The sequence below is a fragment of the Ustilaginoidea virens genome, chromosome 2 (assembly GCF_000687475.1).
Source record: "Ustilaginoidea virens chromosome 2, complete sequence".
Lineage (NCBI taxonomy): Eukaryota > Fungi > Ascomycota > Sordariomycetes > Hypocreales > Clavicipitaceae > Ustilaginoidea > Ustilaginoidea virens.
In genome coordinates, this window is record NC_057317.1 from 4,327,425 (window position 1) to 4,353,448 (window position 26,024).

The 26,024-nt window shown below is 57.5% G+C and overlaps 12 protein-coding genes across 12 annotated transcripts; 7 read left to right on the top strand and 5 right to left on the bottom strand.

The window, feature by feature from the left end:
• Positions 1–360: 360 nt before the first annotated feature.
• Positions 361–1,957, bottom strand: UV8b_02948 (uncharacterized protein; the record flags this gene model as incomplete). The annotated part of the gene is made up of 2 exons (XM_043140446.1): positions 361–1,435; positions 1,530–1,957. The coding sequence occupies 2 exons, from the start codon at positions 1,955–1,957 to the stop codon at positions 361–363; spliced, it is 1,503 nt and encodes a 500-aa protein (XP_042996380.1).
• A 581-nt stretch (positions 1,958–2,538) lies between these two features.
• On the top strand, positions 2,539–2,980 carry UV8b_02949 (uncharacterized protein; the record flags this gene model as incomplete). Its single annotated transcript, XM_043140447.1, has 3 exons — positions 2,539–2,659; positions 2,761–2,874; positions 2,955–2,980. The coding sequence occupies 3 exons, from the start codon at positions 2,539–2,541 to the stop codon at positions 2,978–2,980; spliced, it is 261 nt and encodes an 86-aa protein (XP_042996381.1).
• Positions 2,981–3,092: 112 nt separating this feature from the next.
• On the bottom strand, positions 3,093–4,356 carry UV8b_02950 (uncharacterized protein; the record flags this gene model as incomplete). The annotated part of the gene is made up of 5 exons (XM_043140448.1): positions 3,093–3,153; positions 3,225–3,585; positions 3,701–3,786; positions 3,842–3,852; positions 4,003–4,356. The coding sequence occupies 5 exons, from the start codon at positions 4,354–4,356 to the stop codon at positions 3,093–3,095; spliced, it is 873 nt and encodes a 290-aa protein (XP_042996382.1).
• A 2,776-nt stretch (positions 4,357–7,132) lies between these two features.
• Positions 7,133–8,168, bottom strand: UV8b_02951 (uncharacterized protein; the record flags this gene model as incomplete). Its single annotated transcript, XM_043140449.1, has 4 exons — positions 7,133–7,399; positions 7,509–7,754; positions 7,852–7,978; positions 8,053–8,168. The coding sequence occupies 4 exons, from the start codon at positions 8,166–8,168 to the stop codon at positions 7,133–7,135; spliced, it is 756 nt and encodes a 251-aa protein (XP_042996383.1).
• Positions 8,169–9,329: 1,161 nt separating this feature from the next.
• On the top strand, positions 9,330–10,433 carry UV8b_02952 (uncharacterized protein; the record flags this gene model as incomplete). The annotated part of the gene is made up of 4 exons (XM_043140450.1): positions 9,330–9,519; positions 9,731–9,759; positions 9,863–10,003; positions 10,107–10,433. The coding sequence occupies 4 exons, from the start codon at positions 9,330–9,332 to the stop codon at positions 10,431–10,433; spliced, it is 687 nt and encodes a 228-aa protein (XP_042996384.1).
• A 1,107-nt stretch (positions 10,434–11,540) lies between these two features.
• Positions 11,541–12,980, top strand: UV8b_02953 (uncharacterized protein; the record flags this gene model as incomplete). The annotated part of the gene is made up of 2 exons (XM_043140451.1): positions 11,541–11,744; positions 11,925–12,980. The coding sequence occupies 2 exons, from the start codon at positions 11,541–11,543 to the stop codon at positions 12,978–12,980; spliced, it is 1,260 nt and encodes a 419-aa protein (XP_042996385.1).
• A 685-nt stretch (positions 12,981–13,665) lies between these two features.
• On the top strand, positions 13,666–14,481 carry UV8b_02954 (uncharacterized protein; the record flags this gene model as incomplete). The annotated part of the gene is made up of 1 exon (XM_043140452.1): positions 13,666–14,481. The coding sequence occupies one exon, from the start codon at positions 13,666–13,668 to the stop codon at positions 14,479–14,481; it is 816 nt and encodes a 271-aa protein (XP_042996386.1).
• Positions 14,482–14,710: 229 nt separating this feature from the next.
• UV8b_02955 (uncharacterized protein) lies at positions 14,711–15,244 on the top strand (the record flags this gene model as incomplete). Its single annotated transcript, XM_043140453.1, has 1 exon — positions 14,711–15,244. The coding sequence occupies one exon, from the start codon at positions 14,711–14,713 to the stop codon at positions 15,242–15,244; it is 534 nt and encodes a 177-aa protein (XP_042996387.1).
• A 732-nt stretch (positions 15,245–15,976) lies between these two features.
• Positions 15,977–16,852, bottom strand: UV8b_02956 (uncharacterized protein; the record flags this gene model as incomplete). The annotated part of the gene is made up of 1 exon (XM_043140454.1): positions 15,977–16,852. One exon carries the CDS (start codon positions 16,850–16,852, stop codon positions 15,977–15,979), a length of 876 nt encoding a protein of 291 aa, XP_042996388.1.
• A 2,586-nt stretch (positions 16,853–19,438) lies between these two features.
• On the top strand, positions 19,439–19,882 carry UV8b_02957 (uncharacterized protein; the record flags this gene model as incomplete). Its single annotated transcript, XM_043140455.1, has 1 exon — positions 19,439–19,882. One exon carries the CDS (start codon positions 19,439–19,441, stop codon positions 19,880–19,882), a length of 444 nt encoding a protein of 147 aa, XP_042996389.1.
• Positions 19,883–20,805: 923 nt separating this feature from the next.
• On the bottom strand, positions 20,806–22,547 carry UV8b_02958 (uncharacterized protein; the record flags this gene model as incomplete). The annotated part of the gene is made up of 2 exons (XM_043140456.1): positions 20,806–22,216; positions 22,303–22,547. 2 exons carry the CDS (start codon positions 22,545–22,547, stop codon positions 20,806–20,808), a joined length of 1,656 nt encoding a protein of 551 aa, XP_042996390.1.
• A 384-nt stretch (positions 22,548–22,931) lies between these two features.
• UV8b_02959 (uncharacterized protein) lies at positions 22,932–25,874 on the top strand (the record flags this gene model as incomplete). The annotated part of the gene is made up of 1 exon (XM_043140457.1): positions 22,932–25,874. One exon carries the CDS (start codon positions 22,932–22,934, stop codon positions 25,872–25,874), a length of 2,943 nt encoding a protein of 980 aa, XP_042996391.1.
• Between the last annotated feature and the right edge of the window lie 150 nt (positions 25,875–26,024).

Genomic DNA, 26,024 nt, shown 5'->3' on the forward strand with positions numbered 1-26,024 from the left:
GTTCCCAGAGGCACGGGCTGTGGCGCTGCCCTAGCTGAGTCTAGCTCCACTAGCCACAGTGGTCCCCCGACCCCGACAGCGGCTCCCCCGCGACAAAAGCTGTGAACAACAAACAGACGGCGCAGAACAACTTCCTCATCCTCGTTCATCAGCCCTGTTTTTTTTCTTTTCCTCTTTTTTTGTACCCCAAATCACAGCGGCAGAAACAACTTCGTATTTTGATTCAAGGGTATCACTGGTGTATAGCCAAACATACAATGCCAAAAGTCATGCATCCGTAGTATCCTAATGGTATTGCCCCCCCCTCTCACCCGCAACCCAACCCAACCCAGCCAAGCCAAGCCAAGCCAAGCAAGTCCCTTACTTGACATGGACTTCCATAGTATCCATGTCGTCGATTTCGGCTTCCTCCATCGTAACGTGCTCTTCCAGTCGACTGCCGTCGAACCAGATGCCAACATCGCTCCCCGGCGCTAGTTCTCGCTGGGTCCGGAATCCCGTAATGAGTGTTTCTACCGTGGTTTCCGGCCGGACCGTGAGCTTGACGTCTCCCAGGTGCCGAGCCTTGAGAATGACTCGTATCTTGATCTCTGCCGTCGGCGGCCCTGCCTCATTCGGCCCTGCCAGCTCCTCCTCCTCGGACAGCTCGCCAGCATCTCTCTGCCGCTGAAGCTCCTCCTCGCGCTCCATTTGACGGAAGAGATCGACCGTCCATGCTTCCATGTGCACTCGGGTCCTGTTCTCCGCGAGGCCCTTGGTGCTGGGTCCATCTACCTTGATCCTCCCGTTGCCCTCTGGCCGTATGCCCAGGTGGAGTAGTGTTGACGCGGCGTACACCTTTTTCCTGCGCCATGTGAGCACAACTTCCTCTCGAGTCTCCACTTCGAGCAGCACGCCCTTTTGCTTCTGCAGCGCCAACCAAGTATCACGGACGACCCGAAGTGGCTTGTCGTACAGAAACTTGACCCGGCAAGGTTTGCTGTCGGGCACGGGTGATGTCACCACAAGATCGACGGTTTCCTTTGCCGCCGCTCCGTCTTGACCTCGGCCACCTCGTACGGAAGCGAGCATGGCTTGGTCTTTGGCACGTTGCTCCTCGGCTCTGCGAACGTATTCGTCGAACTCGTCATCTTGGTCGGTAGCGCCGAGGGGGTCGCTCACTATCTCGACGCCGCTGTCGCCTCGATCATGTCCAGAACAGCTTTCTTCGTCAGATTCGAATACCACAACCGGCGTTGCTCGCGGCTTGAAACCGTTCTCGCGCGGGTGGCTGAGCGGCGGCGGCGGCGTTGGCTGTCCATTGAGGTTCTGGAATCGAGCGGATGGCGGCGAACTATGAGAGAGTGGCTCCGCCGCCGTAGAGGCCAAGCTAATGCTGTTTGATGGAGTAGAATCTAATCGCGAGCGCTTCGAAGCTGGCGGCGTGATTATATCGCTGCCTGACCATCAGCTTCACTGTTCCCCTCACCAACACCAACGGCCAAAGCGCGACAGAGACGCAGCAAAAACGGAGAAGCAGAGGTGCAGACCTGATATTGTCCCCGTCCAAGCCATGCCGATTTCCCGCTGCGAGAGGTGTGACTGGCCGGTGTGCACTCAATGATGCTTGAGGATGCACGTCGGAAGCAACCAGTCCTGCCGCGCCATCGTCCAGCAGTCGCTTGGCAGCCATCTCCGCCGCTCTCCGCCGCTCCTGCTCCTGCTCCTGCTCCCGCTCCCGCTCCCGCTCCTTTTTCCGCTGCTGCTTCTTCTTCTTGAGCCGTCTGTCACGGTCCGCCTCCAGCACGGGCTGCATCTCCTTGCCCCGGCGAAACAGATCCAGGTCATCGTCTTCCGCAGCGGCCTTGGTGTCGGCCACGGGGCTACCGGCTGTTGACGCCCGTCTGCGCAGAGCTGTAGGTTTGAACGGGAGCCTTTTGGCCCTTGGCGGCACGTGGGCCGCAGAGTCCTCACCCATGACGTGACGTCGTGACGCAGACTCCAGTGGCAGCTTGACGATCGGCGAGCAGAAGATGAAAGGCTTCCAAGCCCGTGCCTGTTCCTGCGTAAAGCATCCCACACTCGGGGAGTGCGCAAAAAGGTGATGCGGAAAGGGCGAGTTGAAGTAGGCTGGGACGGAGGGCGGGGGCCAAAGTTTTCGTGTTGTGGTCAACGGATCCAATGATGAATTGGCTATTTATGTTTTGTGGCAAGTGAGCAGACTAGATACTATGTAATAAGCAGGAGCAGTTAGCGTCGATGCACACACGCACACACATACAGGTGCGACCTTTGCGGGGGGGATTGAATGCTCCGCTTCTGCAACCGGGGGGCGCCCCACCCTTGATTGATCATTGTGCCAGGCTCTAGCCCAAACTGCGTCTGTGCACACACCGCACAACTGCACAACTGCGCAACTGCACAACCGCATAACTGCACAACTGCACAACCGCACAACTGCATAATTGCATAATTGCATGCGACGTAACAAGTCTTCAGCAACTCTTGGGCTTCTTCCCGTCTTCCTTCCATCGCAGCTCATCGCCGGCGTCGCCCACCATGTCCTCCTTGGAAAACGGCAGCATCTCCCAGGGCGAGGGAAAGGATCCCTCCAGCTTCCTCAGCGACATTATCGGCCACCCCGTCATCGTCAAGCTCAACTCAGGCGTCGTCTACAAGGGTGAGAGGATGCCATCCCCCACCCCTTTCACTTGCGTGTCACCTTCCCGTCGACACGCGCTTTCTCCAACGTATCCTTCACTAACTTCATCTCACGCTCAGGTGAACTTCAGTCTGTGGATGGCTACATGAACATTGCGCTGGAGAAGACGGAGGAGTACGTCAACGGGGCCAAGAGACGAGATTACGGGGATGCCTTTGTGCGAGGGAACAATGGTGAGCCATCGACCGAGCCCTCATTCCAAACCTCGCTCCGCTGTCAGCCGCCTTGTTTCTTCTAACTCTGTAGCCGTCAGTCATGTACATCTCGGCAGACTCGTGAGAGTCCGTGCGCCATAGATATGCTCGACACCACCCCTTGCTGATTACAAATAAGACTGTGCGCATGCAAAGGCAACTCTTGACGCCTTTTAGCAAGGCTACTTTTAGCAAGTCTAGGCGATTTGATTCGACTGCCAGTAGCGAACCCATCCATCACGAATGGAGCCGCGCAACCTGCACTCGGAATCCAAGACCAGCAACAGTCAGCACATCTCGCCACCTATAACCGACTTGTCCAGCCATACGTCGTGACCCCATGAAACTCCACCTCTCCCTCATCATTCCAAACTTGATCCCCATTTTCGAAAATCTCGTCAAACCTCGCCTTGAACATGTCCTTCTCGTGGCCCCGTAACACGGCTACCTGGCTCAGGGTGTTGATTCGATCCCACAGCAACTCCTTGGTCCGCCACGCCGTAAATGACACCGTCTCCCGTCCAATGGGCGCGGCAAAGTAGGGCTCGGAAGCGCTGGCCTGACGCTCAAATACTTGCCACCACTTGTCGTCCCGGAACCTGTCAATGCCGTCCGGTGGGAGGGCAAGGACGAGCTGCTTCACTCCGTCTTCCCACTTGGTAGAGGCCGTCCACCCGGGCGGCTGGTTGTCTGTTGCAAAATCAGCCCACCTCATCGTCAAGCATGGGCACCAACGGGGAACGAGGGGGCAGATGGCGGGGAAACGTCAAAGTCCATCTCTGCGAGCCCATCGCCGGCAACGTACAGTCCTCAATGTTCCATATCACGCCTAGCTTACCACCGGGTTTCAGCACCCGCCGGATCTCCTTGAGGGATTCTTCGTTGGCGAACCTGCGTCGTGTTAGCTGCCCCAGCTTGCTTAAGTGAAACATTGTCGAATCCCTACCAATGGAAGGACTTGTTTGTTGCAGAGCCAACGGGGTTCACCATGTTAGTAAAACCCTGATCCTGGGGTAACCCAGCATCTTGAAAATACACATCAATGCCCTTCTCTTGGTCGCCCTGCTTCCTCTTCCAGTCCGGTCGGGGAAAGAATGGCATACGCACCTGAGCAGCAATCACCGCATCTGCCCAACCATCTTCAACACCCATCTCTGTAGCCAGCCCATGCCGCACATCCACCCTGCCCAACCTCTTCCTCTCCAGACTCTCCCGCATCCTCGCCACCGGCTCAACCGCCACGACCTCGTACCCTTCACCTCGAGCGGCCAGCAGCTCCGTAAACTTTCCCGTGCCGGCAGCGAGGTCGATGATCCTCGCGCCAGCCTTGTCAGCAACGCCCAGATGGGCAAGCAGTGACCCAACCGCCTCTGGTGGATACGAGGGCCGATGCGCGTCATATGCGGGGGCGTTGTCGAACCCCGTGGTGGCGGCCTGCGCGACGGTCTGTTGTGCTGCCATTGTTCGAGAAGTTGGTCTGTGACGCTTCAGTGTGGTTGCTATTTCCTTGCTTGGCGTTGACGACTTGTATCAGCTTTCGGAGAAGGTTGGATGAAAAAGCTGACGTGAATTGAGGCGACGTTCCAAGCGGGCAATTGTAATTGTAAAGTTTATCAGTTAGTCTGTTGAACTAGCCGCGCCTCCCGCAGGATTGCGTTGGCCCGATAAAACGCTCGCCCGGCAAAACAAGGTCACAATCACCGATGGCTGGCCGAGACCGAATCTAGGCATTTGCCAACGCCTGCTAACGCCGGGAACTGCGTATTAATGTCCGCGAGCGTGAAGAGGCACATGCAGGTTCGGACTTGTGCACCACAAAAGACCCAGCCATGGAGAGTATTGCGCGTATTGCGCTCTGCATGTTGTATGAATTCTGTGCCGAGGTCGCTCATCTATTCCGTACATACAACCATATGTACTGACCGAGATTGGATAACATCACAATACCCCAAAGAGTATTTCTCCCCCTTTAAACATCCACCCACGTCGTCACCTGCGTCGTTTTTGTAGTTTCGCTGGCAAAGAATCTGACTGCAATACCCCCTTTACACTTACTGTCGCAGAGTCTTTGTTTCGAACAAGTGGGAGCTCAGGCCGATTGCCCAATGTGCCCGCAGGTAAAATCTCAAATCCAGCGTTGAGCATCCTATGGTCTGTGTTTACGTAGACTTGTGCTGAACCATAGAATTGCCTTCTACTTGCGCTGCAGCCGCCATTACTCGAGTCGAGCGACAGTGTTCTTGTTTTTTGTCCATGTCTGGCAAGTTGCTGCGGCCATAACGTACAGCCTGCCTCATTTCCGTTCAAGGACACCCGACGTGAGCCACAGCAAATGCAGGCGATAGAACTTGATTCTGTTAAGTTCTTGCGCGCGGTCATGCCCTCTGCGGATTGTCTGCGATACTCGGCTGAACGATCAAGGTCACGGCTGGATGAGGGGTAAGGACAGTCGGCGGCTATGGAGCTCCAGCTCACCCCGCGGGTATCGCCATCGGTTTGGGCTTCGTCTAGAGTGTGCTGCTGCGATTCCTCGCTCCGATGGGGAATTTCTTCTTGCTTAACGGCAAGAGTAGCAGAGGATTCGTCTTGGCTCGCTGCAGGTGTGCCACGACATGAGTTCCAAATGCCTTGTACATCGGCACCCTGCTCCATCGCCCGCACTCCAAACGGTATATTCGAGTAGCCCAAATGGCGAATCCCGCAGTACTTCATTTCGGCTATCCTCATGCGGCGCTCCTCATCAATTACTTCGTGTTTTCGAATATGCCGATTCGTGTGCCACAGTTTCGCTAGTCCAATCATGAAAACGACGACGATGCAACACCCAAGGACCTGGAACACAAAGCAGTCAGAAAATCAACAGGGAAAAAACTGCCCTAGGTGGATTTTCCTCACAAAGGTCATCTGTTGCCATAAATGCCACTTCGCGAAGAAGGAAATCATGGCATAAGCCTTTGCCCATGGACAGACATGTACGTCGGACACAAGCGACAGGACGATTCAAAGCAAAGACAGCCAACGAAAGTGACAAGACGCATGATTCAGACCGGTTTTTTTTCTGGCCTGGAATGGGAGTGACCCAGACTTGCCAACGATTTATCCAACTCGTTCATCCCAGTCCTGAGTTGGCCACCGTGTGGCACGCTTGCGCTCCGCTACGTATGCAGCCGTGGAGAAGCAGCAAGAGCAAACGAGCAGTCCGCGGGAAGAGCGGCGGTGCGACCAAAGCACAAGGCAGCCTCTGGGTTGAACAGGTTGATCAGGATTCGCGGTCGTGCGTGGTATCCCAAAATATACTTGATCATCCTAAAGGAAGTAGCGAGCCATTTGTAACTGCCGTGTAACCCCATTCCACACATTGGCCAAGTAGAATACGACAAGGACAAAGACTATGCGGATTTTCAGGTGATTCCGACAAGGCTGGGAAGGGCATGAAAATGGAAAAAAAGGAGAAAAAAAGGGGGTGATTGATGCTCGACGGTTGATGCTCGGTGATGTGACATGAGTGATTTGCCAGCTGTTCAAGTACATCCGCCAGCCGCCAGCCCTGACCCGATTGCAAGCTCAGCTACATTACAAGTCTGAACATGTTTGACGATGTTGTGGAGGCACTTGTGCACTGCTCCTTCTCGCATTTCTGGTTTGACATTTGGTCGATGATTTATTTGGGTGACTTGGAAAGAAGAAGCGGCGGCGGAGGTAGCAGGAAACGCCGTGGTAATTCGTAGTCTTAAAAGGGGGGGAATCGAGGGCAGTTAAACAGCGGAAGCTCGAAAGGGAACGAACAATGACAGGGTGGGATGCTGAATGACTGCTGCGTCTATGGAATAATTCGCAGCATGCACCAAAACGAGGAGGAAGAGAAAAGCAGTGACACCGCGCTTCAAACTCAAGCCGTGATCTGAGGGGAAGGAAAGTAAGAGGAAGAAAGGAATGGGCATGATATGATGTGATTATATACACTGTCGGATCATTTTGCTGTGCAGGGACTCAGCCATGGACGACTCGACTGGTTCGGTTCATAAATGCTTTTAGCTGGAGTAAGTACCTGCTCTTCTTGCAAGCAACGTCGACCCAGATGAAGAGGTGGTCATTATGATGGCAAGTCACCTGAAAGTTTGCTGTCATCTCTGGCGCTCAAAAAAAAAAAAAAAAAAAAAAAAAACCTTGTGTAGATGAAAATATCTATAAACCACCCTACTGGCATTACACACCTGCAGAATAGTAAACATCATCTTCAAAGCCTCCCAGATCTCGTTTCCACCGATTTGCGCAGCAGGGAAATCACTTCGGACGGATCCTTGGCGCCGAAAACGGCACTTCCGGCGACAATAACATTGGCACCGGCACCGGCAGCCTGGTCAATGGTTCCGGGTCCCAAGCCGCCGTCGACTTCGATATTCAGCTCCGGGTATCTGCTTCGAAGAGCTTGCACTTTGGGGAGCTCGCTGGCCATGAACTTCTGGCCACCGAACCCAGGGTGCACCGTCATGACAAGAACCATCTGATCAACGCAAACATGGGTTTTAGCAGAGCCCCAGAGCTTTTTCTTGGGCGGGGGGGGGGGGGGGGGGGTTCTCGGGACGATGACGATGACGATGACGATGACTCACGTCTGGCTTCTCGTTGGCATCGGTAGCTGCCAGAATATCCCACAGCACATCCACAGGCGTGTCCGGTTTGATGGCTACGCCTGCAAGTAGTCCGTTGTCGTGGATGTATCGAATGAGTTCCTTTGGGCTCGTCTTCTTGTCAGACGTCTCCTCGGGACTTTCTGCGGCGGTCGAAAAGGCAGCTTCGTAGTGGAAGCAATAGAGGTCGCAGCCGGCGCGCTTGAACTCCTTGACCCATTTCTTGGGCTTGAAGAGTTTCCGGGAGAAGAGATTAGCTTGGGAGACAAAGGCGGATGGAAGGTGGAAGGTCTCTGCCGCACCGCCCCTCCGCTCGGGAAATTACCTCGGCAATCATCATGTGGCAGTCAAAGGTTCCTTTGCCGTGCTTGTGGGTTGGCTTGTCGACGTGGTTTCTGATCTTGGCAACGACCGGGGCTCCAAACGTGATGTTGGGGACGAAATGGCCATCCCTAACGTCTTAAGATTAGCGAGGCGGCAGTTGAGCTTAGTTGGCAGACGAGGAGCCTCGGGGGGTAGACGGAACATGATGTCAACGTGGAGCCAGTCGGCACCCTGCTCCATGGTGCGAGCACATTCGCGACCCAGCTGAGCAAAGTCGGCCGACAGGATGGAAGGCGCAATGATGGCGGGGGGCGTCATGGTCGTTTTCCAATGGCGAATGGTTGCAAGTATGCAGCTGGGAATGCAAACTCTCTGGAAAGAGGACGTGGCCCGTCATTGCGAAGACGCGAAGACGCGAAGATGCGACGATGCGACGATGCGCGATCCCCAGCTTGTCCGATGCGCGGGGGGAGTGGTGGTGGGGTCCGCCGAAATGCGGGTAACAGGAACAAGGCCTGGCGGCGTGGTTATGAGTGATGAGTTATGCATAATTGATAGCTGTCAATTGATGGCTGGTTTGTTTCATGAGGTTGAGGTCACGGTCCAGCGAATGCTCCAGTCTGCTTCTTCTCTCTCCTGTTTCGCCTGGCCCGGGCCATTCCGACAGTCCAGTCATGAAACCAGGCTCATTAGGCGATTGGATTGGCACTCTCAAGATCATCACTCCAAGATGGCCTGAGCCTGACCTCACACCTCGCACCGAGTGGGTCGTGGCGGCCGCCGGCTGCCTCTCTTCGCCGTGTCCCACCAGGTAGCGCCTGCCTGCCTTGGCCGAGGGGCGGCGCTTTCCTCGTTTTTCGGGTTCCATCATGGCCAGCAGGGCTAAGCTCAATACTCCGTACTATTACGGGCGATTGACGGCTACTGCTACTGGATGGCTACAACCAGACCCAAGGTACATGTACCGTACATATGTACATGGCGTCGAGTCAACTGTCAAACTGCTCCCGTCTGGTCAGGTCACTTCCGTCCCCCCTAGGGTCCCCGAATCCCAGGTCTTCGGACGCCCCCGTCTAGCGTCTGGACTGTGCATATGTGTGCAGCGGTTGTCGCCTCTTCCGCTAGCATGTTGTCGCCTCGCCCTATCCCGTGGCCCTCAATGCTCCATGTCTTGTCTTGATAAAACTCCGCTGCCCGTCCCGTCGTCTCGCGAAGTCGCCGCCCTTGCCACATATCGTCACAGAATGTCACTGTTCCCTGTTTCCTCTTGTGTATAGCCTACGCTTGGCCCGTGTATTCTTGTTGCAGAGCATCACCTGGCATTCCCCTACCCGAGCAGCATTCGAGAATCCGAGTTCGGTTATTTTCCAGCCTGGGGCAACCGCCGGTTCTGGTTCTGGTTCTGGTTCGGGTTCTGGTTCGCGCTCGCCCATCCCCATACCCATTACCATCATCGCATTCCATCCCATCCCCGCCGCAATGCCCATTCGAAACCCTTTTGCGCGACGCTCCGGGCTCGCTGCACGCCATGACCATTTGCATTTGCAATCCGACCAGGAGGCCTCGCATCCGGGCTTTGAGCGAGTCGATACCGTCGGGTCCAAGGCTTCCTCGGCTCGGAGCCGTCGCAGCATCAAAAGCCAAGACCCTGGGGAATATAAGATGAGTGGTGCGTGACTTTCATCCTCTGCCGCCACACCCGCCTTGCAGCCACGAGGTGTCGAGTGCCTGGACTCCCTATACGTTACCAACTCACCACAACTCCCGGTGACGGTCAAACATGCGGAACATGCAAACATGCGGGGGCCGGCCCACGCTTGGCTTCGTTGCTTTCCATCGCACAACCATCTGGCTGACCTTTGGCGTATTTTGGTCCACAGTTGTCAATGACAGCGGCGTGTATCTCCCGGTAAGTTGTGCCCGAGTGCTCTTTTCCCACTTGAAAAGTTGAAATGGTAAAAAAAAAAAAACGGTGGGCGTCTTGGCTGATGGCGGCATATCCCCCTTGATAGCCGTCACCTACAGAGAACAAGGGTCACTGGCCGCGGAAGTATCTGTCCTCGAGAGAGTCAACAGACACCCGAAGCAGCTTTGGCGACATTGAGCATTTTCCCATATCCCGCGAATCATTTGACTCTTACAGAAGATCATTCGTACGTATTTTGAAGCGATGGCACGGCCCGGAGCACGGCCCGGGGAGGGGGGAGGGCTTCACAACGACGCCTTGGCTAATACATGGTTGCCGTGATACGCCAGGACATTACTGCACGATCCCCCGTTGTTTCTCATGGCGATTTCGGACGCCGCAGTGCAGACTCGTCTCGATTTCCTCGCCTGCCGAGGACAGCCATGAATGGCCCATTCCAGCGCCAACCGCCACCCGCCGATGAAGGGTTTGAGGATATCGGCCTGGATGACCAGAAGCAACAGGCGCGGAAGCGTGGGTTTTTTGCCAAGTTGACAGAGTCGCAAGACGCGTCTGGCCAACCAACCGTCTCCCGGTTTTTGATGCCCGGGCGCAAGAGAGGTCATAGTGGACAAGGTGCCGAGCTCAACCCGATGAACCGGCCCAAAGAGGCCTGAAGAGGCCAACCCAGACAATGAATGCTTGATTGCCTTGATGACGAACCCGCTCCCTTTTCAGCATTGATTCACCATTGAACTTGGTCTGGGTACTAGAGTGGGTAGCCAAGCAGGGGAGCCTTGTCGGTGTGCTTGGGTTACAGGAGTTTGGGTGCTCTGCGTTGAACATGGCGTTGTTGGGGGGTATCACAAGTACGCTCGCTGATGCCATGATGGTCATGGTGGTCATGGTGTCATGGTGTCATGGTGTCATGGTAGCTTTGCCGTTTCAAAGCTCGTGTCAGTCGTGTGGGAGGTTGTCCTGTTGTCATGTGATCAACGGGGTCCTGGGCGGCGACACAAGGTTTGTATTATGCACATATTTGTACCTGTTATATCTTGCACGGAAGGGAATGCGCTTGCACATGTTGCAACGCCAATAACCATTGCGATTATCAGCCTTGCACTCGACTGACTGTTTCCTCTTGAACCATTGGATATCCGTACAGGCTGGTGGACGGGACCAAGGCCTGACTCCCGGCAGACGACATAATGTTTGTTTGTTTGACTGTTGGGAGCGCCGCTGCCCGAGCGAAGCACCAGACGGACGACGGCCTACATAGCTGTGGACAGTAGCAGTGGACACCAGACCAGACCGGGCCACACATGAGATTGATTCTAAGAAGGGTCGAGGGTTTGCATCAGGTTAGTTCAAGTACACTGCACTCGGGCACTGCCGGCTCCGCCAGAGGTGCAGCGGTTCCCAGAAACGACCTAGCCGACTGAACTGACTCTCAAGGACAACGAGACCCCAGCCAGCCAGCCATATACGGCCACGTTTGTCGATGCCAAAAACAAAACGACATCAGCCATTCCATCGCTTTCAATTCAACGGCAGTCCGCCAGCTTCGGTTTCGGCTTCGGTTTCGGTTTCGGTTTCGGAGCAGAAAAAAGTAAAGTCACCTACCTACCTGGACTCGCCTCGCCTCGCCTCGCCTCTTGAGCACATCCCGAGCTTGCCAACAACAACCACCTTTACCCCGCTGTTCCGTACCGGAGACAGGGAACCCCGCCGTCTCTCCGATTATCGGCATCAGCATCTGGATCCCGACGAGCGACAAGAGAGCCATGGCAACGCATCAAGCACCGACGCCTGAACTGGCCGGTTTGACGCTCTCCACGCGGACCGTCCACGCGGATGACTTCATCTCCGTGCACAGGGCAGTGGCGCCCGCCATGCACGTGAGCACCACGTTTCGATACAGCGATGACCCCGACGACTTGAAGCACTGCGCAGACGCGAGCCAGCTGGCCGACTGGAGCAATACTGATGTGAGTGCCCAGAAGGCGATGCAGTTGTGCAGACGGAAATATCGAAGAAAGAGAGCCGTGGGCGGGCAGGCAACACCACAATGCCCCTGCAGGGGGAAGAGGGGTGGTTTCCAACGTAAACTGTTACATGTACATGCGTTTCTGGCCGTCGCTGACTCTGGCCGTCAAACGTATATCTAGCCCAACGCACCCAACGACTCGCACGTCTACTCGCGGGACTCCAGCCCCAACACGACTCGCCTCGAGGCCGTGCTCACGAGCATCCTGGGCGGCCCGTCGCTGACGTATGCCTCGGGCTTGGCGGCCTTCCACGCCATGCTGGTCCGGCTCAACCCGCGGCGCATTGCCATCGGCGAGGGCTACCACGGGTGCCACGGCGTCATCGAGGTGGTGTCCCGGCTCACGGGCCTGCGCAAGCTGCCGCTGGACTGCGACCCGGCCGAGCTGGGCCCCGGCGACGTCGTCCACGTCGAGACGCCGCTCAACCCGACGGGCGAGGCGCGCAACCTCCGGCACTACGCCGACGTGGCGCGCAGGGCCGGCGCGTACCTGACGGTCGACGCCACGTTTGCTCCGCCGCCGCTGCAGGACCCCCTGGCGCTCGGGGCCGACGTGGTCATGCACAGCGGCACAAAGTACATCGGGGGCCACTCCGACATGCTGTGCGGCGTGCTGACCGTGCGGCCGGGGCGGCGCGCGTGGGAGCGGGACCTCCGGCAGGAGCGCGTCGTCCTGGGCTCCGTGCTGGGCAGCATGGAGGGCTGGCTGGGGCTCCGGTCCCTGCGGACGCTGGAGCTGCGCGTGACGCGGCAGAGCCGGACGGCCGAAGCGCTGGTCGCCTGGCTGCGCGGCGAGATGGACGACCCGTCGTCGTCGTCGTCGTCGTCGTCGTCGTCGTCGTCGTCGGCGGCCGGCCGGCTCGTCCTCCGGCTTCACCACGCCAGCCTGCAGCCCGAGGCGGGCCAGGAGGGCAGCTGGCTGCGCGAGCAGATGCCGGCGGGGTACGGGCCGGTGTTTGCCATGGTCATGAGGGACGCGGACGTGGCCAGGCGGCTGCCCAGCAGGCTGAGGCTGTTCCACCACGCCACGAGCCTGGGGGGGGTCGAGAGCCTGATCGAGTGGAGGGCCATGTCGGATCCTCACGTGGACCAGAGGCTGCTGCGGGTGAGCGTCGGGGTGGAGGGCTTCGAGGACCTGAAGAGCGACATGGAGCAGGCGCTGCGGGGGCTTTTGTGAGGGGGCTTTTGTGAGGGGGGGGGGGTTCCCCTTTTTGTTTTCTCCTTGTGTCTCTTGCTGTCTCTGTCTCTGTCTCTGTCTTTGTCCCTCTTTTTTTTTTTTTTTTTTTTTTTTTTTTTTTTTTTTGACTTTTTGACTTTTTGACTTTTTGCTGCTTGGGCATGCAGAAAGAACAAACGCATCAAATTGATGGATGGTACGGAGTACATACTCACAGCTGGCCCGTGCTGCGGACCCACCCACCAGGCGCTAATCCCCTGCATCTGCCTGCCGTGCCGCCAATCAGACGCCGCCGTTCTTGGCAGCTCCTTATGCGCCTTATGCGCCTTGTGCCAGACCAAAAGGAGGCTTCTTTCCAGGGGCGGTGAAGGGGGTTTAGCTTCAATTTGCCGAGACGCAACAGCCGCGTCGTCGCCTTTTGCGTTTTCCCCATTTCCTTCTGAATTTACAACAAAGACGGAGCAAAGGAGCATCGTTTGCAACCTCTACCTGGCGCCGCGGGACACCTCCCACCATGCTCCCAGCCTGATACAAAACATACAAACGCTGCCGCCGCCGCCGCCGCCGCCCACCCACCGACCCTTTTCTGCCATCCCCAGGCGCGCTGCTTCCCCCCCCCCTTTCCCCCCCCTTCGTCATCATCACCACCGTCACCGCCATCACCCGAAACGACGCCCATGCCCTGATGCCGCGCCTCGCCCTCTTCCGCCTGCCGACCAAGCTGCGGCGCCAGGCCCGCCGCAACCGCATCAGCACGCTGGCGGTGCTCGCCGCCGCCGCCGCGCTGCTCCTCCTCGTCCTCCTCCCCCTCTACCTCGTCTACGTCGTGTACAAGCCGCCCCGCGCGCTCATCGGCTACCTGCGGCACAAGTACCCCGACGTGCTGTTCGAGGTCGCCACCCAGGACAAGCTGGTGGCGCTGTCGCTCGACGACGCGCCGTCCGCCCACACGGGCGCCATCATGGACGTGCTGCGGGCGTCGGGCGCGCGCGCCACCTTCTTCGTCATCGGGGCCCAGGTCCCCGGGCGCGAGGACACGCTGCGCCGGCTGGTGCGCGAGGGCCACGAGCTGGCCAACCACGGCATGCGCGACGAGCCCGCCAGCCGCCTGGGCCCGGAGCAGCTCGCCCGCGAGGCCGGCGAGGTGCGCGACGCCCTGGTCCGCGCGTACGCGGCCGAGCGCGCCGTCCTGCCCAACAACTACTACCGCCCGGGGTCGGGCTTCTTCAACTACCGCATGCGCGACGTCCTGGGCCGCCGCGGCTACCGCATCGCCCTGGGCAGCGTCTACCCGCACGACCCGCAGATCCCCTACCCGCTGCGCAACGCCGAGCACATCCTCAGCATGGTGCACCCGGGCGCCATCATCATCTGCCACGACAGGAGGGAGTGGACCGTCCCGATGCTGCAGGTCGTGCTGCCGGAGCTGAAGCAGCGGGGGTTCAGGGTCGTCACCATAAGCGAGCTGGTCAAGACGGCCGAGCCCCTGGGCGGCAGGTGACGACGATGGATAGGGGGGGTTTTTCCCTTTTTTTTTTCCCTTTTTTTTTGTGGTGTGTCTGTTCTCTTTATGCTGCTGTCTTGTACTTTTATAAAACACATGGCTATGGCGCGTTCGGAGTTGAAGCAATTTGGCCGTCCTGGGGGAACTCGCTGTGTAACCAGTCCTGGGCTTTGTTTTTTTTTTTTTTTTTTTTTTTACAACTCCTCCAAGGACAAGCTTTCTAACAATGGGAACCTTGGTCCAGGTCCCGTACAACCGTTTTGCACGGGCGGGTCTGTTTGGCTTGGAAACTGGGCGTCCGTTCCGTTCCGCTCCTCCAAAGATACCCCAGGAATACCCCACGGATGCTGTCCGCCTCTTTCCTTGCCCGTTCAAGAGCTTGTCCGAGGCCAAGCAGGCAAAGCTGCCCGTGTCGCCGTCGACAAAGTCCACCAGCCATGCGCGTACCATGCACCGCCGCCGTCCATGTCCCGATGGAGACATCTCCGGCACCAGAGACACGCCAACCGTCAGGGGAAAGAGGTTGCAGATGACACGAGACATTGATCCGTGGCCAGAGGTGGGCAGAGGGCTCATTCACCGATGGCTGGGGGGGGGCGCTGGCTCTAAGCAGGTCTCACTTGCAGGAAAGCAAGAATCGTTGGTTGGGTCACGGCATCAGCTACCAACGGCATTAGCTAGCACGGCAACAGTTCAGCAGCAGTATCGGGCGCATCGTGTCGTGGGTGGGGGACATGCAGCGGTCCGGTCAAGGGAATGAATGTGCTGTCATTACATTCCGGGTGAGCTGCTCCGAGTCTGCAGTACTGTATGCGCCATGTAGTCTGTCGTACGCCGGCACAGCGTCCCAGGCGTGATGATGATGCTCGGGCGTTTTCAATTCCGGTGGCTCTGGGCGCTGGCCATGCACGTTTCATGGTTGCAGTCTGCCGCGACTGTCTTACAAGTCATACCTGGGGCCAAAACACAAACGAGGGCCGGAAACGGAGCAAACCCCAGCCTTCATTCTCTTCAAAGTGAGTGTGCACATTTGCCGGAAATAAACGGGCAAGGAAAGGATGAAAAAAAAAAAAAGAAGCCCAGCGTTGAGCACTATGTACTGGCCACCTTTCAGACTGACGACTTGCTTCGTCGTGCAACAGTCACAAATCATCAACCATGCTCCAATCTCTTGTGTGTTCTGTTGGTAAATGCCGTCTGCCGAGTAAAATTACTGTTTCCTAAAAAGGCCAGTTCCCCCCATTCCCCCCCCTTCCCCCCCCCGACGGCGGTTTGTGAACAAAGATCATTTCCAGATTTCCCACCACTCAAAAGCCAACAAAGGAAAATGTGCGCCAGGGTAGGGTTTGTAAAGCGAAGCGTACCAGCCAGTTCCGCTCAGTTGTTACTCAATAAAGAAATGGTGCCTTGAACAAGTATATACGGCGAAAAGAAGTTTGACTCATCAGACATGGCATGCGCGTCGTCGTTTCATTTACTGCAACCCGCCTCTTTAAATCCAAAGAGGGGTGGTAGACGTGGCGTGAATTCGTTCGGGAAAAAAAGTGCCGGCTACATCTTGAATGGCGCTCATGTAGTCGCTTGGGCTGAATTTGCAAAGGCCGCGGCTGGTGAGGTACTGCTGCTCTTCGTCGATTACGCATAGGCGGCTGCTGTTGACGTACTCTTCAGCGAGCTCCGTGACCTGCGCCAACTCTTGTCCAAAGGGATGCGTGTCCTTGCTGGGCTGCACCGGCGAAAACGCTGCCGGAGACGGCTCTTGGCAAGGAGGCGGTGGCGTGGCGACTTGCTTCCGCGAGCAAGATACTGAGGCGTGCGAGACTGATGAAGCTCTCGTTGACGTCGTCGATGGTGAGCGAGAGAAGGCTAGACCGCTTCTGATGGACATGGACCGATCAGACTCGCGGGATTTACGAGAAACGGACCGCTGGTGAGCGATGGCCTCGTACGAATTCTTCTTGGTGTGAGACGGGGAGCGCTTCGGAATGGCGGGCGGTTCCGCGTCGCTCATCAATGCTGTCAAGGGAGATGCACCAGTCTTGAAGTAGCACGACAGGTGATTCGGCTGCGGTGAAGAGACGTCGGGACTGGTGGGCGGCGTGGTATCCGCAGTGGTTTGTGAATCGGCATCCGAGCCAGAATTGCTGCTCTTTCTGGAGTTGCTGCGAGCCGCGCGAGGGATGTCGGGCGCATTGTAGGACAGCATGTTGGTCGTGTGTATGAGCTGCACGGGAGCCGAGATGATGTCGCGGATGTTGGGCGGCACCGGCCTGGTGACGGTGTTGCTGCGTTGAGGCATCTTGATGCTGTCGCCGAGGTCGCTGCCTTGTCGCAGTCGGCGAGTCGTGAAGGCACGGGACAGCGACATGTTGCTAGAAGTGTGTGTCGGCGGCAGGCAGTCAAGGTGGTCAAGGTGGAGTTTGCAGCTTGCAACGAGGCGCAAGAGCTTATTTTATGACCCTGGCTTGCGGATGCGGACACAAAAAGAAGAAGAAGAAGAAGAAAGGCAACACCTGGTGCGGGGATGCCTTGGCCGAAAGTCTGGTCAAGCGCGCAGGTGCCGAGGAGCTTGGCGAGATGGGAATGCTCAACTGCCTAGACGGGAGACTCGGGGTATGGGGTGTTTGAGCTTTGTGGGGGTGACGTCTGTCGGGATGGCGTCTGGTCACGCTCGAAATGGGAAGGTGCCCAGTGATGGTGCGGTGCTGCTGCCGCTGCTGCTGCTGCTGGGGGTAGCACAAGTGACAGAAGTTCGCAGAATGCCCCAGAACTCGCGATGCAATCAATCCAGGCCAGATAGGCTGAGGGCTTCCTGTGTAGAGGTCATGAGCACAATTCTGGGGTCCATCGTGATGCGGTTTTACGTACCGTCCTGAGCCCTGCTGACGGTGAGGATGCGCAGACCTTGGGGACACTGTGACTGTGCGGTGCAGCTGACTTTTCAAGGGCCGACACGGCGGAGAACAAAAAAGGGACGACGGACGACTTGCTTGTCAAGACGGAAGCCGATTGACAAAACAGAAGCCACGAAAACGGCAAGACGAGGCAAAAGTGCCGCGTTGCCAATGTCAGAAAAAAAAGCGATGCCCGCACTGGAATCCAGTCCCAGTTGTACGGAGTAAGTGGTGCGCGAATAAAGGAGTTGAAAAGCGCGAGGTATTTTGCAGAGTTCCTTTTTTTTTTTTTTTCGAGAACCTGGCGGCTGGCCGGAGCGAAAAATAAAATAAAATAAAATGAACGGTCAACGTCGGTTTGCTGGCTGGTGCGTGTTAGCGCAAATTGTCAAGTTTGGTTTTCTGTTCAAGTCTTGGGTCTTGGGTCTTGGGTTTCAGCCAAAGCTTAATGTTGCAGGAAGGAGAGACAACAAGTGAGTTGCAAAAAGAAAAAAAAAAAAAAAAAAAAGAGAAAAGAGAAGAAGAGCCCCAGGAATCAACGAGGGGGGGAATGTTTGTGAAAGGAACGGGTTGGGATGGCGAAAGGACTGTAGAATCTGGAATCTATCGCGCCGCAGCGTGAGAGATTACTGACGTGACCGGACGCGGAAAGGAAAGAATTTGAACTGAACTTGAATCGAGTCGACAACGAGGACGAGGACGAGGACGAGGAGGGAAAGAAATCTCAGTCGACTTGGGCCCCACCCGTGGATAAGTTCAACGGATGGGATGAGATGAGGGAGAGGCAAGGCAAATAGGATGACAAGGATGAGACGTTTGACTTCGTCCCGTCCGATGACCCACCCGGCTGTTCCACCGGTCCCACCGGTCCCACCAGCCCCCTGGCCCAAAGAGCGTCCAGTGGCCGGGGAGTCTTGGGGATGAGCCCGCAGAGGAGCCCACAGAGGAGCCCAAGAGGAGCCTTTGTGGGGTCCGCAGGTCCCCACCCCCCTTCTTCACCTTTGTTCCTTCTCGGCTGCTCCTGGACATTTTGAACTGGGCATGAGCCAGCAGCGGCATGAGCCAGCAGCGGCATGAGCCAGCAGCAGCACTGGACATCGCCTTCCCGGCTGAGTGCGAGTGCGAGTGTGTGACACTGTGTGGGCACTGGGCTCCATCATTGCTTTTTCGTGGTCCCAGGCTCCAGCCATGGCTTTCCCAAGTTCACCCGCTCGTCGCTCGTCGCTCGTCGCTCACTCTGCTCGTCGCTTCGACTAAGCAGAGAGAGAGAGAGCTTCTTTCAGATGCAGATGAGATGCCGACTCCACCAGGCGCCAGATAGATCAATGATGTGTTTTGAAACCCATCGGGTCAACAACGGTGGGCCAAGCCTCTGAGGACTCTACGTCGCATCTTACCAATCAATCCCCCAGCTTTTTCGGCCTCTGCAGGGATGTGGCCTTGACAACACAACTCATGTTTCTCAAGGGCGCGAGGACCGAGTCACCAAGGGAACTTGCAACCAAAGGACCGCTGGGGCCAACAAAAACAAACTCATGGTCCCATGCAGCCCTGACGTGGCTGTTCCTGCATTGCCGCCCTCTGCTTGAGCTCTCGGCGGTAAGTCCTCCCTTCTGCCGCGACGCGCCCAACTGCCCAGGGTTATGAGGCTTCATCGCGAATCAGACAGACGATCCACCAGGCGTAGGTACAGTACGTGTTAGCCGCGTGGCATCGTATCGTACCCGGTCCGCTTCAGCGCTTGCACGTCTGCTTCCAGTGTTCCCGAGCCGCACTCTCCATCAAAACAAGCCTTTCTCTCCGACCCGGCGACGACATGGTCTGTCCACGACGACTCGGACTCCCGGCAGCTAGTTGCAACTGGCTGCAACTCATTCCTCGCAAACTGGAATTAGGCTTTGATCAAGCAATTAGGCCCATGGACAGCCGCGCCGTTGTCAAGCTTGCAGCTTTGCCCGGCCACAGTGTGCGAGGGCGAAAACTTGAAACAAACCAAGCTGGTCCATGGTCCATGGACCATGAACCACATGAGACTAGAGACTGATGCCGATCCCTCAGCGATGGCGCAAGTTTCAGATTCTCAAAGCCGAAACTCAAGTGGCGGTGGTGACTTGTTGGTGGCAACTGATGGTAACTGGCTGCCACTTGCACAAGCGTGGCGCCGTCTCGCCCTCGCCCTCCTCATCCCGCCCCCCCTTCCTTCGCCTGGGCGTTTCTGCTTGTTTCCCCCTCCCCTCCCTCGCTTCAGCCTTCGAGTGCCGTCGATGCGGGACTGCGAGTCGAGACTACGGAGTACGTGTCGGGACTACGGATACCCGGCTTTGTTTCTTTCCACCAACATTGGACTCACGGAGTACCTGCTGACCAGTGCTCCCAGACTCCGCGACCGCATGGGACTCGTCCGGCCCTTGTCTCTTTGTCTTGTTCTGACTACCCCCGCCGGATGTCGCCAGGAGCTTTCCCCTAAAGCAGCCTTGCTTGCGTTCTGTATCCCCGACTCCTGACCTGTTCCGGAGAGGAAACTGGGCGCGCCAAATGCAACACTGGTTGCCAGACTCGAGTCAATTGAAACAGAACATGAAGCCTTCTGCCACGGTGGCCCTCGAGCAGAGCAGGCCGGGCTGTTGAGCACCCAAGTACCCGCTGGCCCTGGATGCCTCGGGGAAGGTACTCCGTACTCGAAGAGTAACCAAGGCAGTTTGCGTGTGACAGACAACCCTGGGCGAAACAGGCCACAGACGCACAATTACATTGGGTCAACGGTATCGTCCGGTCCCAGCAGCGCAACTTTAACAAAGCACCCTGGAGAGAGAACGACGAGGCCAATCAGCTGCTCCGCGCCAGGCTATCAGCTGCCCAAAATGACTCTGCTCTGGGATGGCTGGCACCTGGGGCGTTTCCTCTCGTCACAAGCTTCATTCAGGCTCCTACCCCAAGGCGCCCCCATTCCCCCGCCCCCACGTCGGCAGCGGCAGGCCTTTGTTTCATCATCTTTTCCTCTGTTTTCGAACGTAAAGAGGCGGCTGTATTCGCGCTGGCGTTATCCGTAATCCGCGCCCTTCATTACGTAGCATTACGCCGCATTGATTCAATCATTACCTTGGGTCTGGCCATGCGGGCTCCGAGACAGCTTCCGGTTTCGGAATGGACTTTGGATACACCGTGTGCTTTGCCCCAAGGTGATGTCCACCTTTGTCTTTGTCGATTTAACCAAGAAAAGGAAGCAAAGAGACAAATGGGTCAATTGCTTCGCGTCATAAATATACCAACCCCCCATATCTGGAATGAAAAAAAAAAAAAAAAAAAAAATTCCACCTGTCTTTTTGTAGCTGTAGTTGGGGGATGGTTTCCGTGGCGTGCCAGCTCGTTCCTCTCGCTTGCTTCTGCTTCTGCTTCTGCTTCTGCTTCACCTTTTCAACAGCTCCCTCTAATCCTCATCCATCGACTCACCATCCTGATCTTGTCCCTCGCCACCTTCAATCTCTTCTTCCGACGAGCTGCTCTCGTCGTCGTCTACACCGATCAAACGGTCTTCCACAACGTCTCCCTTTTGAGCTGGCAGTCTCTGCGCAAAAACCTGCCGGACAGCAGCGTTGGTGCTCGTGTCCCAGACTTGCATGTTTCCGTTGCTGCCCGCCACGGCCAAGCGGAACCCAACCTCGGCGTCCGGCGCAAAGGTGGTGGCAAAGACCTTGCCAACGTCCAGGTTGCGTGACACCACCATGGAAGGGCCCGTGGGTTGAATGTTCCACAGCTTGACCGTCTTGTCCGTCGACCCGGTGGCCATGAACCCCGGGATGATGGGGTTGACGTCAAACGACGAGACGGACTCGTCGTGGGCTTGCAGCGTCCAGACGGACTTTGTTGCCGAGGGATTCGACGGAGCGTTTCGCACGTCGTGGTAGTGGACGCAGCCCTTCTCCGTAGACACGAGGAAGTAGTTGGCGTCGTGGGGGTCCCAGCGCACGTTTTCCACGTCGCTTTCCACGCCCCATCGCGGAGCTCTGGCGTCGGGCGCTCTCATGTCGGCGGCGACAACGGTGCGATCGTAGCTGCCGCTCAGCAGGATGGTGGCCTCGGTCTTGTGCCATGCCACGGAGCAAACCTTGTCTGTGTGGTGCGAGTAGGATTTGGCGCACTTTGCCGTGTTGAGATCCCACAGCTTGATCGTCCGGTCGGCCGAGGCTGACGCGAGCAGGTTGCGATGTTGTCTGTTGGCGGCCAGCGAGAGGACCGCATCGACATGATGTGCGTCATTGGCCTTGGCCTTTTTGCCCTTTTTGCTCTTTGTCTTCTTCGTCTTGGTCTTCTTCTCCTTTTCTCCGGATTCGGCGCCAGCAGCACCCTGACCGAGAATGGCGTTTGGGTACATGCAGTCAATCGTGTCTAGGTCCCAAATCTCAATGTCCGGGTCCATGGTTCCCACGGCCACGAAATTACCCCTGGCGTCCTTGCCGCCGCCAGAGCTGTTGACTGGAATGTCAATCCACTCGAGAGCCAGAGGAATGGCAGGCAACATGATGTCGTGATGTACGTAAAGATTGTCGCCTTCGTCCTCAAACACGTAGACTTCGAGATGAGCAAGCTCGTCCTCCACCTTGGCAGAGAGAATCAAGTTATCCGTGGCGAGAATTTGCAAATCTTCCTTCTCGTCATCGTCGTCGTCGTCGTCTTTCAGAGTGACATAAGGGTCGTCTTTGTTGGACTCGTAGTACGCTAGCGCTTTTAGGTTTCCAAACATGCCCATGCCTATTCCCTGTCCACCTGCCGCCGCCTCGTCTTCGTCGTCGTCATCGTAGTGTTCTAGATTGTATTCTTTCAAGTCGTCGTCGTCATATCTACAGAGACACGAGGTTAATGGTACGTTGTGCTTGAGGGGGGGGGAGGGGGGGGGGGGGCTGCAGCGGACGAGTTTGAAACAAACCTGACTTCGGATTTTGGCTCGTTACCCTCCACTTCCATAGGCTGGTCTGTTTGCGCCTTTTCGTTTTTCTCGTCTGAACCTTGTCCCTGCTGTCGGGCCGCTTCCAAGTCATCTTCGGCATCGTCGAGTTGGAGCTTCGCTAGCTCGGCTATTCTTTCAAACTCGCTTTCGTCCAGAGTGTATTTCTGGGGGAACGGGGCTGCAAACCCCCGAGGAACCCATTGCGCAGCTGTGATCATGGACATTTCGACAAGGCAGCGTCTTTACTGCCAAGCAGTCATGGGAGAATTACGCTCAGAGACTCCAAGATTTCGAGGGAAAAAAAACCATAAAAAAAAAAAAGAGAGAGAGAGAGAGAGAGAGAAAAGACAAAAAGAAAAATCAAACAGAGAGGCCGACACGCGCCCAAAATTTTGGACAGTGGGGTTTATCGATAAGACGGACAGCTTCTGTCTAGCGCTTCCAAAAACATCCAACGTCCCCCTGCTTGCTCCTGGCAAACAACAACAAACCAGAACTTGGTAGTCAGTTGGTAGTTTGAATCCAAGCTCTACCAAGGTAGCCCATCCCCCCTCCCCCACCCCCTTCCCGCTATCGAACAGCCGTATAACCTGCTGCTATGCTGCAGAATGACTGGCGACAGGGACTACGGATTCAACCCCAAGCGAAGGAGACTAGACTCATCACGACCTCCAAACAGGTTCCATAATGATTCCCGCGGGTCAAGACCTCGCGCGCGGTCGAGCCACGTCCCGACGCCGACGCCGACGAGGGAGCAGGAGCACCACGAGTACCATGAGCCGGCTGAGCAAGACATGCTGGCCCTGGACAGGGACTGGTACGGAGGCGATGAGCTAGGAGGACATGCCTTTGGAGACGATACCCACAATCCCTTCGCGTCGTACGAGATGTCGGCGTGGGAGGCTCAGCAACAAGAGTCGTCAAAGGCGGAGAAGATGGCGAGCCGGTACGATGCCAGGCAAGAGCAGCGCCGGAGGGAGAATGACGCGTGGGAAACGAATCGGATGCTGGTCTCGGGCGTGGCCCAGCGAAGGGACATGGCGTCGGACTTTGACGACGACGAGGCAACGCGAGTGCACCTGCTGGTTCACGATCTCCGGCCCCCTTTTCTGGACGGGCGGACAATCTTCACCAAGCAGCTCGAGCCGGTCCCGGCGGTCAGAGACTATCAGAGCGACATGGCCGTGTTCAGCAGAAAGGGCAGCAAGGTGGTGAGAGAGGCTCGCCAGCAAAGTGAGCGCCAGAAGCAAGCCCAGGAGGCCACCAGCATGGCCGGGACGACGCTGGGCAACATCATGGGCGCCAAGGACAACGACGAGGACAGCGCTCTACCCGGCCCCGGGGACAGGGAAGCCGAAAAGACCGTGTCCAAGGGCAACAAGTTCAGCGCGCACCTGAACAAGTCGCAGGGCGCCAGCGACTTCAGCAGGAGCAAGACCCTTCGCGAGCAGCGAGAGTACCTGCCCGCCTTTGCGGTGCGCGAAGAGCTGCTCAGAGTCATCCGGGAGAACCAGGTCACCATTGTCATTGGGGAAACCGGCTCCGGCAAGACGACGCAGCTGACGCAGTTCCTCCACGAGGACGGCTACGGACGCGTGGGCATGATTGGCTGCACGCAGCCGCGGCGCGTTGCGGCCATGAGCGTCGCCAAGCGGGTGGCCGAGGAGATGGAGGTGGAGCTAGGCACCGTGTGCGGCTACGCCATCCGGTTCGAAGACCACACCAGCAAGGACACGGTGATAAAGTACCTGACCGAGGGGATCCTGCTCCGAGAATCGCTCAACGAGCCGGACCTGGACCGGTACTCGTGCATCATCATGGACGAGGCGCACGAGCGGGCGCTCAACACGGATATCCTGCTGGGCCTGTTCAAGAAGATCCTGCAGCGGCGACGGGACCTCAAGCTCATCGTCACCTCTGCGACCATGAACGCGAAGCGCTTCTCCGACTTTTTCGGGGGCGCGCCCGAGTTCACCATCCCCGGGAGGACGTTCCCGGTCGACGTCATGTTCCACCGGTCCCCCGTCGAAGACTACGTGGACCAGGCGGTGCAGCAAGTCCTGGCCATCCACGTCTCCATGGATGCGGGCGACGTGCTCGTCTTCATGACGGGGCAGGAGGACATTGAAATCACGTGCGAGCTGGTGCGGAAACGGCTGGACGCGCTCAACGACGCGCCCGAGCTGAGCATCCTGCCCATCTACAGCCAGATGCCGGCCGACCTGCAGGCCAAGATTTTCGACCGAGCGCCGCCGGGCGTCCGAAAATGCATCGTGGCGACAAACATTGCCGAGACGAGCCTCACGGTCGACGGCATCAAGTACGTGGTCGACGCCGGGTACTCCAAGATGAAGGTGTACAACCCCAAGATGGGCATGGACACCCTCCAGGTCACCCCCATCTCGCAGGCCAACGCGTCCCAGCGCTCGGGCCGGGCGGGCCGAACCGGCCCCGGCAAGGCGTTCCGGCTGTACACGGAGAAGGCGTTCAGGGAGGAAATGTACCTGCAGACGATCCCCGAGGTGCAGCGGACGAACCTCTCCAACACGGTGCTGATGCTAAAGTCGCTCGGGGTCAAGGACCTGCTCGACTTCGACTTCATGGACCCGCCCCCGCAGGACACCATCTCGACGTCCATGTTCGACCTGTGGGCGCTGGGCGCGCTGGACAACCTCGGGGAGCTGACGGAGCTGGGGCGCAAGATGAGCGCCTTCCCCATGGACCCCTCGCTGGCCAAGCTGCTCATCACGGCCGAGCAGTACGGGTGCAGCGAGGAGATGGTGACGATTGTGTCGATGCTCTCGGTGCCCAACGTCTTTTACCGGCCCAAGGAGCGGCAGGACGAGGCGGACGCGCAGCGCGAGAAGTTCTGGGTCCACGAGTCGGACCACCTCACCTACCTGCAGGTGTACCAGGCCTGGAAGGCCCACGGCTTCTCGGACGGCTGGTGCATCAAGCACTTCCTGCACGCCAAGTCGCTCCGGCGCGCCAAGGAGGTCCGCGAGCAAATCGTCGACATTGTCAGGGCCCAGGGCATGGACATGAGCAGCTGCGGCATGGACTGGGACGTGATCCGCAGGTGCGTCTGCTCGGGCTACTACCACCAGGCGGCCAGGTACAAGGGGTCCGGCGAGTACATCAACGTCCGGACCAACCTGGGCGTGCAGCTGCACCCGACCAGCGCGCTCTACGCGGGCCACCCGCCCGACTACGTCGTCTACCACGAGCTCATCCTCACGTCCAAGGTCTACGTGTCCACCGTCACGGCCGTGGACCCGCGCTGGCTGGCCGACCTGGGCGGCGTCTTCTACTCCATCAAGGAAAAGGGGTACTCGATGCGCCACAAGCGCGTCACCGAGACGGAGCTGAATCGCAGGATGGAGATTGAGGCCAAGATGGCAGAGGACAAGCGCCGGGACGAGGAGCGCAAGCAGGCGGAGCAGGAGCGGGTCGCCAAGAAGAAGGCGCCGGCGGATGGGAAGCGGCTTGTCGTCACCCAGGGCGCGGTGAAGAAGCCTGTTGTGAGGAGGCGAGCAAGAGGTGGTTTCTGAGTGTTTTCCTCTCCTTGCTTCTTTTTTTCATCGCAATCGTGTGCTGCGGATATTGCCCCCCCCCCCCTTTTATTGTATTTAATTTCATTTTCCAGTCTCCCCGGGCGGCATGATACCTAGGTGTTTGGCGGTTTGCATCCCCCACGCACC